Source organism: Corvus kubaryi, unplaced genomic scaffold (assembly GCF_017639235.1).
Source record: "Corvus kubaryi isolate FWS band 111438036 unplaced genomic scaffold, C.kubaryi_AGA036_p1.0 133, whole genome shotgun sequence".
NCBI lineage: Eukaryota > Metazoa > Chordata > Aves > Passeriformes > Corvidae > Corvus > Corvus kubaryi.
In genome coordinates, this window is record NW_024580667.1 from 23,586,044 (window position 1) to 23,599,916 (window position 13,873).

The window sequence follows — 13,873 nt, forward strand, 5'->3', positions numbered from 1 at the left end:
CTGGATAATTATACATTTTTCCTTCAATTTCCTTTTTTTCACTATTACTGATGACCAATTTTAGGGAAGAAGGAGACCTTTGGTACAAGAGGAGAGGTCATCCACTATATAAAATAAAAAATAACACTGTCATCCCATATAAAATAAAAATAACGCTGTCAGGCTCACAAGAAAGATGCAAGACAGGGAAGATTTTAAAGGCTTGGTTCCAAAGCTGTGATCCTCAAAACCAAAGTCCAGTTGCCAATGAACTCTAGAGGTACCTAGACTGAACCTCCTGGGATGCTGCAGGCTTCATCCTCTGCTCCAGCCCAGAAGTTCTTCCATTATGCCAAATAGGACAGGTTAAGAATGTGGAAATTAGGTGTGACTCAGACTGTTTCCCTCAATGGGGTGATCCATTAGGTGTTGCTGGAGTGTGACTGAGATCACAGCCAACTATAAGCAGCAATGGCAGGTCAGAGCAAGGGTCCCTCTAGCCTGGTTGTCTGTCTTTATTCAGCAGTGGCCGTAAGGAGTAAGAACAGGTCGTGTATAAATAATACATATCCCTTATGCTGTCCCAGCACCTATTTTCAGCTTGGGGTATGTCCCCAGTCCCCTCACAAGATAGAATTGCAATGGGATCATTTTCTTTTTAAATGCAGTTAGAAATGCCTCTGCTACTGACACTTCCCCATTTTGTGTGTTTGTCCATGGCTACAGCAAACGCAGGGTCAGTTCTCTGTTTTCTGTATGAAAAGGTTCAGCCAGTGAATTCCTAATGAAATTAATCCCACCCTTGCTGGTCTGGATAAGGCAGCAGATGCCTCCCCCGAGGATATGCCTCCTTGCTGTCTCTCTGCAGACTGTCCCCTGCTGAGAACAGCTCCTGCCCCGGTCCCAGGTTCCCTGTTACAGTGGGAGGGCAGACCTAAACCCGGGTCCAGGTCCCTGAGTCTGGAATGACACCACCAAGGTTAGCACAAGATAAGCCACTGTGGTGTTAAGCAGGAAAACAAGTCCATTTTTCACCCTAGCCTCTATTCTTGGATTTTGCCTGTAGCCTCTCCAAACCTGAGCCTGGCAGGTGGAAGGAAAGAAAGAATAAATCTCATAGTGGAAGAGTAACACTGTGAAAATTTGTTTTTTCACTAGTGAGTCATTTCTCTGTAGTTGGTGATATAAAACTATCACATTTCCAACATTACCTTTAATATCTGGTGTATTGGAAAGTAACCAGAAACAAAAATCTGTTGCCAATAGTTCATGGGGATGAATAATTAATGCTTGCAACTGCAGAGCTTCCTACTCACGTGAGCGAATGGTTGCCGGTTGTGAGCATCCTCTTCAGTTTTTTTTACATGTCCTCCACCATTCTGCGTTGTGGTGAAAACCAATAATTATTCCACCAGCTTGATTTAATTAAGTGTCAGAAGGATTGTTTGTCTTTCCTAAACCAACACGTCTATTAGGCTGTGGATCCTAACTGTCCTGCATTTTTCTTCATAGATTTATATGTATCTTTGGCCTTCCACTCTTTCATTTTGTGGTTTGGCAGTCTTTTCCTGTGTATTTATTAACTGCTTTACAGCCTAAAATTATGTAGGCCCCCATATGAGAGGAAAGATGAAGTTTTAGAGAATAGTAGAGTGGTAGATGCGGCACAAGAGATATTTGAAGGAAAGAGTGAGGATGAATCTTTTAAAACCAGTAAGAAAGAAATGAGGAACGCTGTGTAGCTCCCCTGCTCTCTGAGTTTCCTCCAGGCCTTGTCTCCTCCTTGCATCTCTGTGTACTCTATTTGCTGGACCTATATCCCTTATTTGCCGTTCGTTAATATGCCAACTGATTTTGATGGACTGTTTCAGCAGCGACTTCCTAACAATGCATACATTTTCCAGAAAAGAGCCCATACTGCACATGCACTGACAGGTACATAAGAGCAGAGAAAACAGATCCCCAGTTGCATAAAATGTTCGTAGTGTTGAGTTCCTGTCTACACAGAATGGGTTATGAATTTATTAATCTCTTCATTAAAATATGTAGTGATTTACAAGTGATTTGTAAAGACATATCCGTAACATCAACAGTATGATGTTACATCAACATGTGTATGATTCTGATATAATTACTCATTAGGGTGCATGTGGATCCAGCTCTTGAGTAGCCAATTACCTTATTTCAACACTATTAGCAGCCCAGAAGTTCAAATTATGAAAACCCTTCCTTCACACTGTAATTCCACTATCAAGGACTAATTTATAAACAATACAGCCAGGAAATTAAAAAAACAAACCAAATCTGTGAAACCTAATCTGCCTTGCCCTGTAAGGGTGGTGCTTTCCTGTATTTTTTATTATGATCTGGCTCAGATTTGGTTCTAAAATGATAGAGATTATTCTTATGGTGTTTGTGAATAAAATTAGCCAGCTGTATCCAACTGGTGGTCTTGCTTGAAAGATTACTGCTTCAAAAAACAGCATTCTCTTATTTTGAAAAATCTTATTTCAGGGCATGCTGTAAACTGCAGCTTGAACTCAGCAGAGAGACTAATGTTGTTTTAGGCAGTGTTACCACTTCTTGTCATGTCTAGATGTTTGATTAATTACATTTTAGGAGGAAAGGAAGAAGAGAAACACAGTCTCTATTCAGGCAATTTGAAAAAGAAAAAAAAGAAAGACTAATCTTCGCCTCAAATTGCTTATAAAAGTTTTTTAAAATGATTTTATCTCCATATAATTGGTTGCTGCTGAGCCATGTTCAGTCATATCATATTAATTTGCACTGTTTTGCCTCATCTTGCCTTTCATTGCAGTTACTACATGCTGGAAAACAGACCTCGGAACATCTATGGGATGGTTTGCTACTCGTGCTTGCTGGCACCTCCCAACACCAAGGAATGTAAGTGTTCTGACATTTCTATGCATTTCATCTGGTTTTGACTTAAAATCATCTGGACGCTCAATGTGAATTCTTTCAGTGATGATAATTATGTTCAAGCAATAAACCCAGCTCCAGTTGAGCAATTTCTGCTTCCAACTAGCCTTGCCAACAAAGGGAGGGAATGCTTATCATTTGAGGAAAAATCTTTGATTTTAGGATCTACTATTGCTCATTTGTTCTCCAGTTTTCATCTGTTAAGATATCCCATGCAGGACTTATTAGGGTAACTTAACCAGTAGGTCCAGGAAATGCCATGTCTGTGTATTTTTTTTAATTGACTTTCACTTCACCTGTGAGGAAAACATGGGACAATTTGTAGATTTGTAATTTGTAGGAGTAAAAGGTGCATCACACCTTTTCATGTGCTTTGGCAAAGTGATTAGAGGGTTGACATTGATGTATGGTGGTCAGCGCTGATAAGACAATTAATTCTGTGTATTTCATTGACAAAAGAGTCTGTAGTTTGCTAATTGAAAAAATTATGTTTCGATGTGTGTGTGATGCCCTAGAGGTACCTGTTCCTTTGCATACCATGCACATGCAATGGTTTATCCATCCTCATGCCATGGGGAGGAGGGACAGCTCGCACCAGCACTGTCCCGCAGAGGCAACCCCACAGAAAACTGCTTTCTTCTTTAGGGGGCAAAGAAAGTGAGAAAAAGAAAAGGGGAAAAAAAAAAGGTGCTGTGTAAGCACTGCTCAGCAGTAATGAAAGAATTATCAACACCAGTTTGGTCACAAATCCAAACCTTAGCCCCATAGTAACTGCTACTAATAACATTAGCCGTACCCCAGCCACACCCAGGACAGAGTGTCATGGTGGAGATGAGGGGATAAGGTAGGAGGATGCAGATGCACCTGGCTGCCCCACTGGTGGGAATAGAGCCATGCATGCTGCTAACCCATAGCTGGAAATTAATCCCTTGCTCAGCTCTGATGGTCTGTCTCAAATACATGCTGAAATGGGTTTTTAGTAGTATCAGACATGTTATAACTTACTGATTTTGGAAGAAACCACCAGATCTTATGACTATAACTCAACTAAAAGAAAATAAATCTTTGTCTTTTGTAGGATATCTGGCAGATACAATAGGTAATTTGTTTCTGTAAGGAAAGTATGATCAGCACAAATGATTAACTACATGCAATTTTTAGCTTGATAAACACAAGAATAAATATATATTATCTTTGTGAGGAATTTAGGCAAGTGTATAAACCAACAAATTGACTGGGTACTAAGATAAAAGAAAACATTAGTCCTAGAAAGACTAAATATTTCCATTTTTATCAAGTCCATGAAACCAACTATTTGATTACAAGTGTTCAAAAAGCTAGAAAATGTCTTAAAATCCAAGTCCCTCAAACCACTAAGCTCAGGTAATTTGGTTTAGGATATCTAAATATCTGCACCCCATTTGGAATGGCAGTGCCCCAATTCATAGGCATTAATTTGTACTCCAGATGGAAAATCAGCCTTGCTGCACGAGCCCCTTGAAAAGCTTCCTGTTGCTGTGGAAGGCAGTGTAAAATCTGGTATTAGCAGATGATCTTTTTCACACATTTCACTGTTGTCAGATTATACCAGTCAGAGCAAAGACGAGGTGATATGTCAGTGTTGCATAACTGTGGAATTTTTCGAGGTTTGCAAATTCCAAGCTCATCTAAGTGATGCTCTCCAGGCACATAACCTTAACATGAGGATGCAGTTTCTGTCACATGAAGGATAATACCAGCATTTTGGTAGGAATGGTTCCTTTGTGTAGAACAACTTCTGCTTATTAACTGGCTTATTAACTGGATGGAGATCCCAGTATGAAAACTCCAAATGGCCACAGGAATCTTCTGTTCCTTTGTTGAGACTTCAGACTAGCAATGAACAGCATTCAGGAGCCTAAACCCCACACTGCAGTGTTGCCTCTCCCCCAGTGCTCCTGTTTTTCAAACTCTCCTGCGTACATCACACCACTGGAGAAAGGTGATCCAGCACGTAACAAGGAAATGAGAATGGCAAATTACTTAAAAATAGGAAGCTCAGGATGACAAGCTCTGGGTTTATAACTCTAGACAGAAAAGTGAGGCCAGATAAACCCTGTTTCAGGCCTTCATTAGGGCTGAGGCAGGATGGGAGAACAGTGGTGCTCTCATTAGCTGGAAACATTCCTTGCTGGGGAAGTGCCTGGACTATGTGTTACAGATGGTCAAGTCCAGGGGTATGTGCCCCTGCATGGAAACTTGCTCAGGGAATTTGTCTGATGACACGTTTTATCTGGCAGAAAAGTATTTGGGTTTGATCAAAGGGTAAGAAAATATTTTTCAGCTCATATGCAGTCAATAAAACTTGAAATGGCCAAGGACACAAGATGAACACCCCATGCCCAGGCATCTGGAAATATTAGAGTAAAAAGGACTTGAAGTGAGAAAGAAATTTCTTGATGGGCCTGTGTCACCTTGTTGGGATATTTTTCCCTCTCAAAGGACTTGAGACATAAATAGCACAAAATAGCATGGAAAAGAGGGGGAGGAAAGGGAGATGCTTCACAGAGGTCAGAGGTTTAATTGAGCCAAACATGTCACCAGTTTATGGTGTTGAAAATCTCACTGGTCTGAAGGATGGGAGCAACAGTTCTGCAGCCTGGGAGGATTAACAGGCTTCAGTGGCAGCTTGTAGGCAGTGGGACTCACAGGGAAAGGGCTGTGCATACATGAGCATAAAAATGTGTACTGTGTAGCAGGAAAGCTTTTGCTTACTGTGAAAAAGGTAAACTTCACCATAAAGACTGAAGTTTGTCCTACCTTGTGCACTGTGAAACAGCTGTGTAAGATTTCTGGCCTCTCAGCACGCAGCTCCCTTGAGTCTCCTGTGCAGGAGCCTCCCTGCTGAGCACAGAGGAGCATGATGAGAAATGCCAAAGGCTGAGAACTTCAGCTGTGCTTGAGGCACTCATGAGCCATCAATGCCCCTTGCTGACACTAAATGGGGTATGATACCTCTGTGATAAATAACAGCACTGCAAACGGGAGGGGAGGCAGGTTTTCCATGTAAATCAAAGCATTAAGGTAATGAACACCAAACCACTCTAAGATGTGGCTTCCCACAATTAATGGTGCTGGGTTTTCTGTCAACACCTCTGGAACTGGAGTCACTTCAGGCCTCTGACTATGTCGGGTGTTTTCGTTCTTTTTCTTTTATCCATTGTAAAAGTATATGCAAAAGACAGAAGATTTAGCCATATATGGAGTTTCTCTGGCAGAGAGGTACAGTTACTGCTGGAAGAGATTTTGTCTTTTAGCAGCTGAAACTCTCAATTAGTTTATGTATATTAACTCTCTCTTTCTCTTCAAACTTTGATATTTGCTCCTCCAGTTCAAAAATGTTGGAGAAAAACAAAATCAACCCCCCTACAATAGCTTCAGGAACACTTACTTTTAAGTTGAATTTACACAGTTACATCAAATATGCAAATCCTTTTCCACTCACAGTATATTGGTCTAGAGAACTTCAGCAACTGATTGAGGGTTTTCTTGTTAATCTACTGTATATATTCATAAGTGTGTATGGGCATAAAATACTTCATTATTTTACTTCATTATTTTATTTTATTTCATATTTTTTGCTGGTTTTATATATAAAACCAGATACAATAACCAACTTGTGTAAGTTTTTACGTCTCACACCTACCAATGATAGCTTGGGAAAATTAGAAAACAAAAAGAAGAATAATATCAATAGAAGAAAACATATGTGGTCAGGCTACTTTTTAAATACCAGAGAGCAAATGACATCTAGAAATAGAAAGAGGATTTTTATTATTGTATCATTAGACCTTCAAAAAGAATTAAACAGATGAGATGGAAAAATTGACTGACGATGGCTTCGTGTGACGAGCTGTAATCAGGGGGCCACATCCATACCCATACTGAAGACTCAGCTCAGCCTCCTCAGTTGAAGAGCTTAACACAAGCCTAATGCCAAAACCACTGTATTAGTTAAAATAGTTCTTTCAGAGATTTTTACTTTAACTCTCCATTCTTTGTAATATCACTAATTTCTATTCCTTTCCAGTTTTGTCCTTTTGTAATACAAACAACATCAGGACTTTTTTTCCCCTTCTGTTTCAAATTATGCCTACAAACGAATAGGCTTGTTATCTGGAACTAACAAACTTTTTTTCTTTTTTTTGAGTTGTTTGATCTCTGAACACCCATTTCCTCTTCACATGTGTACTTGGAGAAATGTTGAAGGTCGTGCTTTATTATTCACTGGTGGTATGGCCTGATTCTCATCCCCTAAGGATTTGTCCATATTAGGAAAGGAACCTAACCTTAGGATAAAATTGGCCAGCTTCAGCCATCAGCCTTGATGGGGAGGGATCTGAGAAGAAAATGTGGGCTTTGCTGTCTTCAGCTGCTGGGAAAGCTGAGCTCAGGTATCCCTCAGGAGGGTATGTGGTCCCGGTGCAATTCTTCCCAGTAAAACCACTCCAATGGCTTTGATGTTTTCACTGGTGCTGGAGCTGCATCTGCCACAGGGAGCACCACCCGCCCGTGGGAGACACTGCAGGTCTCTGCAGGATTGCTCTGACCAAGCTCAGGAGCTGAAAAACCTGCAGAGCTGCAGCCTTGTACCAACAGTCTGGCCACCAGGACACCAGGGAAATGAGAGACTGGCTCAAGGCAGGTCTGTTCTCTTCCTTACGATACTCTGAAGTCATGATAGCAAAGTTTAAATAGCAATTATCTCCTTCATGTTGCAAGAGAAAGTGGTGATCACACTGAATTCCTGGACAGAGGCTTAGTTCATGGAGTTCTTGTCTATGACTTTCCAGTGCTGTGCAATAATTACAGCTCCCAGTGAGTCCTACACAAAGCTTCAACAGACGCAAATAAATTGTCATACTAAGGCCGTGTGGCCTATAAGCATCATCACTTCCCTGCCCTGGCAAAATAAAAGGAGAGAGAAATAAAATAGTTATAGAATTACAGAGAGCACAGCAGCAAGAAAATACTTCCTTTTATGTGATGTGGTTTCTTACAGAGAGATTGACCAGATTGAAAACAAAAGTCTGGGGGAACTTCCCTATGATCATTTTTAAAAGTTTAATTCTCAGAAATTAATTTACTTCATGCTCTTCCTGGTGTAATAACTACCTACACTAACTGAAGTATCTATCTGTGGCTCCAGAAAATATCAGAGTAACTTATAATATTCCATAAAATAAAGGTCACTCAGGCAATCCTCCATTGCCTAGGATATGTTCTGTTATCAGTGATTTGCCATATTTTCAGAGTTGGTTTATGTTTGGTTACTGAAGTCATATGTAGGCACCTCAGAAAAAAGGCTGGCTTTGACAGCTGCTTTAGCTTCCATGACTTTGCAAGAGCACAGGCATTCCATTTGAAGTGTTGTTTCCTTAAGTTTGAAGGCAAATATTTCATGTAAGTACCTGAATACAGATTTACATTATTTAAAAGTTCTGACCTCTGCTTTCTACATATCTAGGTCTTTATTTGTAACTAGGTTTAGTTAAAATCCAATTTTAACTTTGTCAGCCATCAGCTGCCTATTTTTATTGAATTTCAACTCAGTATAATCTATTTTTCATCTCATATTTCAGGCTGATAGTTACTTATTTGCATGTGTGCTTTATCCTACTTCAGCCCATAAAAGAGTCTCAATGATGGCACTTGCAGCTTGTCTGTGCCATTCATAGCTGGACTATGTCTGGGAGAGGAGGGATGCATCAGGAGAAAGCAAGCTGCACTCAAGAACAAGAAAGAGATTAATATATAGACAACAATTTTTTAAAATGCGTCTTATTTTATGATCACTCTGATAGTCTGTTGTGTACACATTTTGGAGATTTTTATAACATGTTATTAAGTATTAAATAGACTCAAAAAAAATCTCTTGCTGTCTGTGAGCAGCAGTCCTTTGAATGGACCAGTAAGTTGATACCCACAGCAACATATGTCAGGGGCACATATGGTCTCCTACTGCACCAGATTTTATTCACTCACAAACACTTGCAAGGGGGCATGGTGGTAAAACCTCCTTTCCTTGTGCTCTCCCCCTGCTCCTCTCACAAATCTGGTAGTTTTGTTCGTCACTTCTTATTGTAAGTTCTGTTTCAAGATACAAGAACAACTGTAATAGTCTGTTACATAAAGCAGAAAGCTTCATTGAAACAAGAAAAAAGTATTTCATTGCCCAGCATTTGTTTCCTGAAAGGACAAAAGGCATCTGGATGGCAATTTAAGTTAAAGCTATCTTTTGAGTTAAAATCCCCAAACATTCAAATGTGAATACAGATTCAATTGTTCTTTTAAACAACAAGTATGGAGCAGTTTTTTATTGAAACTCTATTTAGACTCCAAGAAAGTTACAACTAAATCACAGTTTTCTTGCAAAAAACCATTTAAAATGCAAAAATTTACCAACCACCAGTGATAAACTTCTTTCCTAATTTCTTTATCACATTCCTACAGTATTACATACAGGTGTCTAAGAATATAAACCACTCTTTTGCACAGCTATTTTATAGCCATCGGTCTTTGTTTAAAAAATAGAGTTGTTTCCATATGTTGTGCTATAACACCTTAGGATGTCTCTGCCTGAGCTATATCTAAGTCTTTTTAGATGATGTGCCATCTATATTGGAAGCAGAATTAATAATGTGATTGGGATGCAAAACTGGATGTGCACAGGAACAACTGGCATTGCAGTCACGGTTTGGTGCTGACTGGGAAAGAGCAGCAGCTGTGAGTTGTTTCTTTTTGCTCATACAAAAGTGGCATAAACTGAAATTCCACAGAAGCTGGCAGTTTGGTTCCTCTTGTAGTGCAGGTGCATGAATTGGCACTTTCTTCTAAGCCACATCTAAAGAAAAATCTTGGCTCATAATGGATATGCCAAATTATTAAATTTGACAGCAGACTTAAAATATGTGTAATGACTAACTCCCACCCAGGCATATGTAAAAGGCCACCACATTCTAGCACCAGCCTTGATTTTGCCATGCCAGCACTACAGAACAAAGGAGGTGGCTCCGTTCCTGTGCAAAGCACACTCTGCACACAGGCTCTGGGGCTGGAGGCTCTCACTGGTGTGCACAGGAGAGGGGGGGGTGTGTGTCCACACGTGTGCATGGTGTGGGCAATGCGCCCTGCCCTGGTGTAGAGCTGGGTGAAGTGTGGCAATGATGCTGAATGAGGAGTGGTGACTTTCCTCCTTATCCTTCCTGTGCTACTTCCTGCTGCCTGACTTCCCACTTGGAAAGGCTCTACTTCCTTTCACAGATGGGCGAAAAACACGAGGTTAACCATACCAACCAACTGAAAGATTATTAGGCAGAAATACTTCAATGACTTCATGCTTCAAGTGATGGAAAACAGAGGCGAGTTTCCTAAAACTCACTTGCAGAGGAGATGAGCTGAAGCTTGTTAGCTAAACTCCAGGCAGACAAAGCAGCACAGCTTGCCTGTGTGCACTGAGAGGCAGTGTCAGAGAAGCTATTGTTGACTTGTTGCAGCTTGCAAGGAGCGCGCAGAATTCCAATTGGCTGCAATTGGATTTGCCAGGGGGGCTGCAAGAATAGGCGTAAGCCTGGTGGCTGTGCATGAACATGAAGGAAAGCATCAGGCTACACCACTGGCCATTTGCTAAATTTCCTCTGTTGTCCAGCCGCAATGTGTAAACACAGAGGTCGTGACCAAGGATAATTCACTTCAGTTTCAGGAAGAATTGCTGAAAATTTTACACATTTTTATTCTGTACCTGTCTTTAATGTCCACTACCTGCAGATGACAGCTTCATTTACTGATCCCTAGAGAGCCTACTACTGCATTGAAGTTTCTGGAGCTCATAACTAATTCTTCTTAGAAGGAAATCTGTCACAGAGAAAGGACCAGATGCAAGACTTATGTAATCTAGCCTTCATTTGCAAAATACAAAAAGCATCTGAACTAATAAATTACTATATTTAAAACCTTATGGAAATCCTTATTCAGTTTGAAAAAATACCAATTATAATGAGTTAATCCATTTCCTTCAAATGAATGATGTTTGAAAGAGGTTTTGTGATTGTTAAAGAAAATTTCTTTAGGAGACATCTGCAATTCATACTTTGTAACCTCTTTAAATGTACATTTCTCATTCGCAAGATGCTGACAGGTTTTATTTTAGACAGTACTTTTTTCTTTTTTAAAAAACATTTCTCTTCATTTGGAGAATGTGCATATTGCTTTGTTCTTCACCACAGAACCATTCCAGACCACTTGATTTCTTGTCATGTTTACCTGGTGATTTGATTTCTTTGAATATTTACTTGGTCAAAAGAATGGCACAGTGAGTTCTCACCTACTCTACTTGCCCAACCACCTTGTGGAGCCGTGTGCTGTGCACACCTTACCAGACGACTGGGACAGCTTTTTGCCTTGAGGTCTGCTGAATTTAATTATCACTGGACTTTTTCCACAGACAGCTAATACAAAGCAGGAGGAATTTCATACCTCCTCCAAGACAGAAAATGTTTTTCCGTGTCTGTTGATAGAAGCTGTTTGCATTACATGCTTACCAATGGCATTAAATTCATTTGAGGATGAAGATAACATTTATTCCCAACCCTAATATTTTTGTTCTGTTTTGGAATACTATGCAAACACCCTCCTATATAAAAGCATTCCCATCAACAGCTTTATTCCAAATAATACGTGGTATTGTTTGCTATTGTCAAAATATGTTATTTTATGAATTGGTTTAATGCTTTGAAAACTTGGTGCTTGACACTAACTGAAAGATTAACCTTGACTGTAGAATTTAGAACTGGAAACCCCTACTGGACAATCTCACCCCTCTGAAAGGATGAAGTTTTCCTATAACTTCTTCATTTACTGTTTCAGTGAATTTTCCTTCTCCCCAGAATATAGATTTGGACTAACAGGAAATCATAAGAAACATACTGCCCAGTTACATTACAGGAAATGCTAATATTCCCTTTTATGACAGTACAGCTCCATGGAACAGAAAAGCAATCAACACCATTATTTGTCCCTATGTTTTCCTGTGGAGTCATGAGGGTGTGCATACCATCCCAGTTTCACAGTGATGCTGCTAGTGAAGGATGCTTGTGAGAAGCACTAGTTTGATGAATCTACCAGCTAAGTCTCAGTCTGCAGTTGCAAATACTGAAGAGTGGGTTGTAAGCAGTTTGAGTTGTCAGCTGGATCCTGGAAAACCTTCGGTTACCCAGGACAGATCCATAACATGGGAATCTATGTGTAGCAGTTGGCTTTTTCTTCTGAGTTCATATCTGTTCAGGAGTTTGACTCCACTCCCTCTGGACAGTATGCAAAAACATGGTCTGTAACCCTACTTCCAGTGTACCAGGAGCACCTTTCGGGATTAGTGACATTTCAAAGAGCGAGCAGTTCATGGGTCCTTTGCTAATAAATGGGAATACAACCAAGACAAGTAGAGGCTCTCTTTCCTTGAGCCAACCTATCCCTTTGACTGGACAAAGTAACCATGGAATTTTATGGTGTTTCTGTTTATATTCCAGGTGCAGGCGCTAACTCTGGCATTTCAGCCATTTTCCCAAGTACCTCTGGCACAAGCACTTTCTCGCCTTACCAGCATGCTCACAAAGGTAAGAATGCACTCACACGGTTCATTTAGCAGCTCCTTGTTTTGAAAAGGGCATCAACAAAGTGCAACCAAACTGAAAGTATCTGTTGCACTTTCCATTGTCACCATTTCCAGATTTCTAAAACTGCTATTAGAAATAATTCAGAACTCATATTTGTTCCTCAGTTAATCAACACTGCTGTTTCAGTCAGCTGAACATAAAAAGGATTTGAGCTGTACTCAGTGATGCCAGCAATAAATTTAGCTCATTATTTGTAGCTCTACAGAAATAGCACTCTGTCTCAGCAAAGCTTAGCTTAGAATGGTGAAAACAAATTCAGGCACAAATATGGTCAGTCTCTTATTGAGCTAACATAAGCAGTTCTCCAGCATGATTAGGAGGCTTTTAAAATTTTTGAACCTGAGAAGACAAAACGGGAAAGGTGCAATTAATGAGGTACTGACAATGCTGGTCTTGGTACTGTCTGAAAACACGACTGTTGGGATCATGTTTTCAGAAAAATTGAAGTTTTCATGCCTTTCAGCATATCTGTAATTTTCTGCATCCTTTCATGGCTTTTCAATTCTAGCCTTTTGCATCTAAGTTTTCTTTCTGAATATCTTTTCATATAGTTTATTTTAAATCCACCTTCTAGTCATGCTGGTTTTTAAGTATCTGTTAGAAAAACATCCATTATTTTATGTGTGCAGTGTCCCCCTTTTAACTTAGAGCTTTTGAGGCAGCCACAGTTATCAACAGTCATTTTAGCTCTTACTCTCTTTGTATATTTACTGGGTTTTGTCTTGTCAATGCTGATTCCCAGAATGCAGTGCTACAAAACTTCTACTCTTGCTTATGTAAAGCTTCCCATATTAAAATACAACTTCCTGCATCTTTGTATCTGATGGATCATACCATCAAACATTTTTAATGAATGGTTTATGCATCTATATCAAAATTTTGAAAAAATTTTAATTAACTTGCCTTTGAGATGCAACACTAAGTTTTTCAATGCTTAACAAGTAACCAAGACTCAGATCAACTAAAAGATTATGCAAACTATGTGTAGAGCAGACTGCAAACTGTTAACTATTCTCTGATCCTAAGAGTTGCTCCTTTATTTTTTTTTTTTTATTCCAGCAGATCTTTCAGGACAAGGACATCTGGCTACAGCTCTTATAATTGCCATGTCTACCATCTTCATAATGGCTATCGCCATTGTCCTCATCATCATGTTTTACATTGTAAAAACAAAACCATCTGCTCAAGGTAATTGTTCAGCAGGTGAAATTTTAGTTGCAAATGCTCTTTTTAGAAAGCTTCTG

General features: G+C 39.7%; 1 protein-coding gene across 3 annotated transcripts in view; it reads left to right on the forward strand.

The window, feature by feature from the left end:
* The window catches only part of EDAR (ectodysplasin A receptor), a 70,956-nt gene that overhangs the window by 50,639 nt on the left and 6,444 nt on the right, over positions 1–13,873 (forward strand). For 2 of the 3 annotated variants that reach the window (XM_042039449.1, XM_042039432.1), the window contains exons 5-7: positions 2,798–2,883; positions 12,483–12,569; positions 13,689–13,817. In XM_042039449.1, the coding sequence (XP_041895383.1) occupies positions 2,798–2,883; positions 12,483–12,569; positions 13,689–13,817 (302 nt within the window). The remainder of the gene's footprint in view (positions 1–2,797; positions 2,884–12,482; positions 12,570–13,688; positions 13,818–13,873) is intronic. The other variant, XM_042039439.1, reaches the window with a different exon arrangement.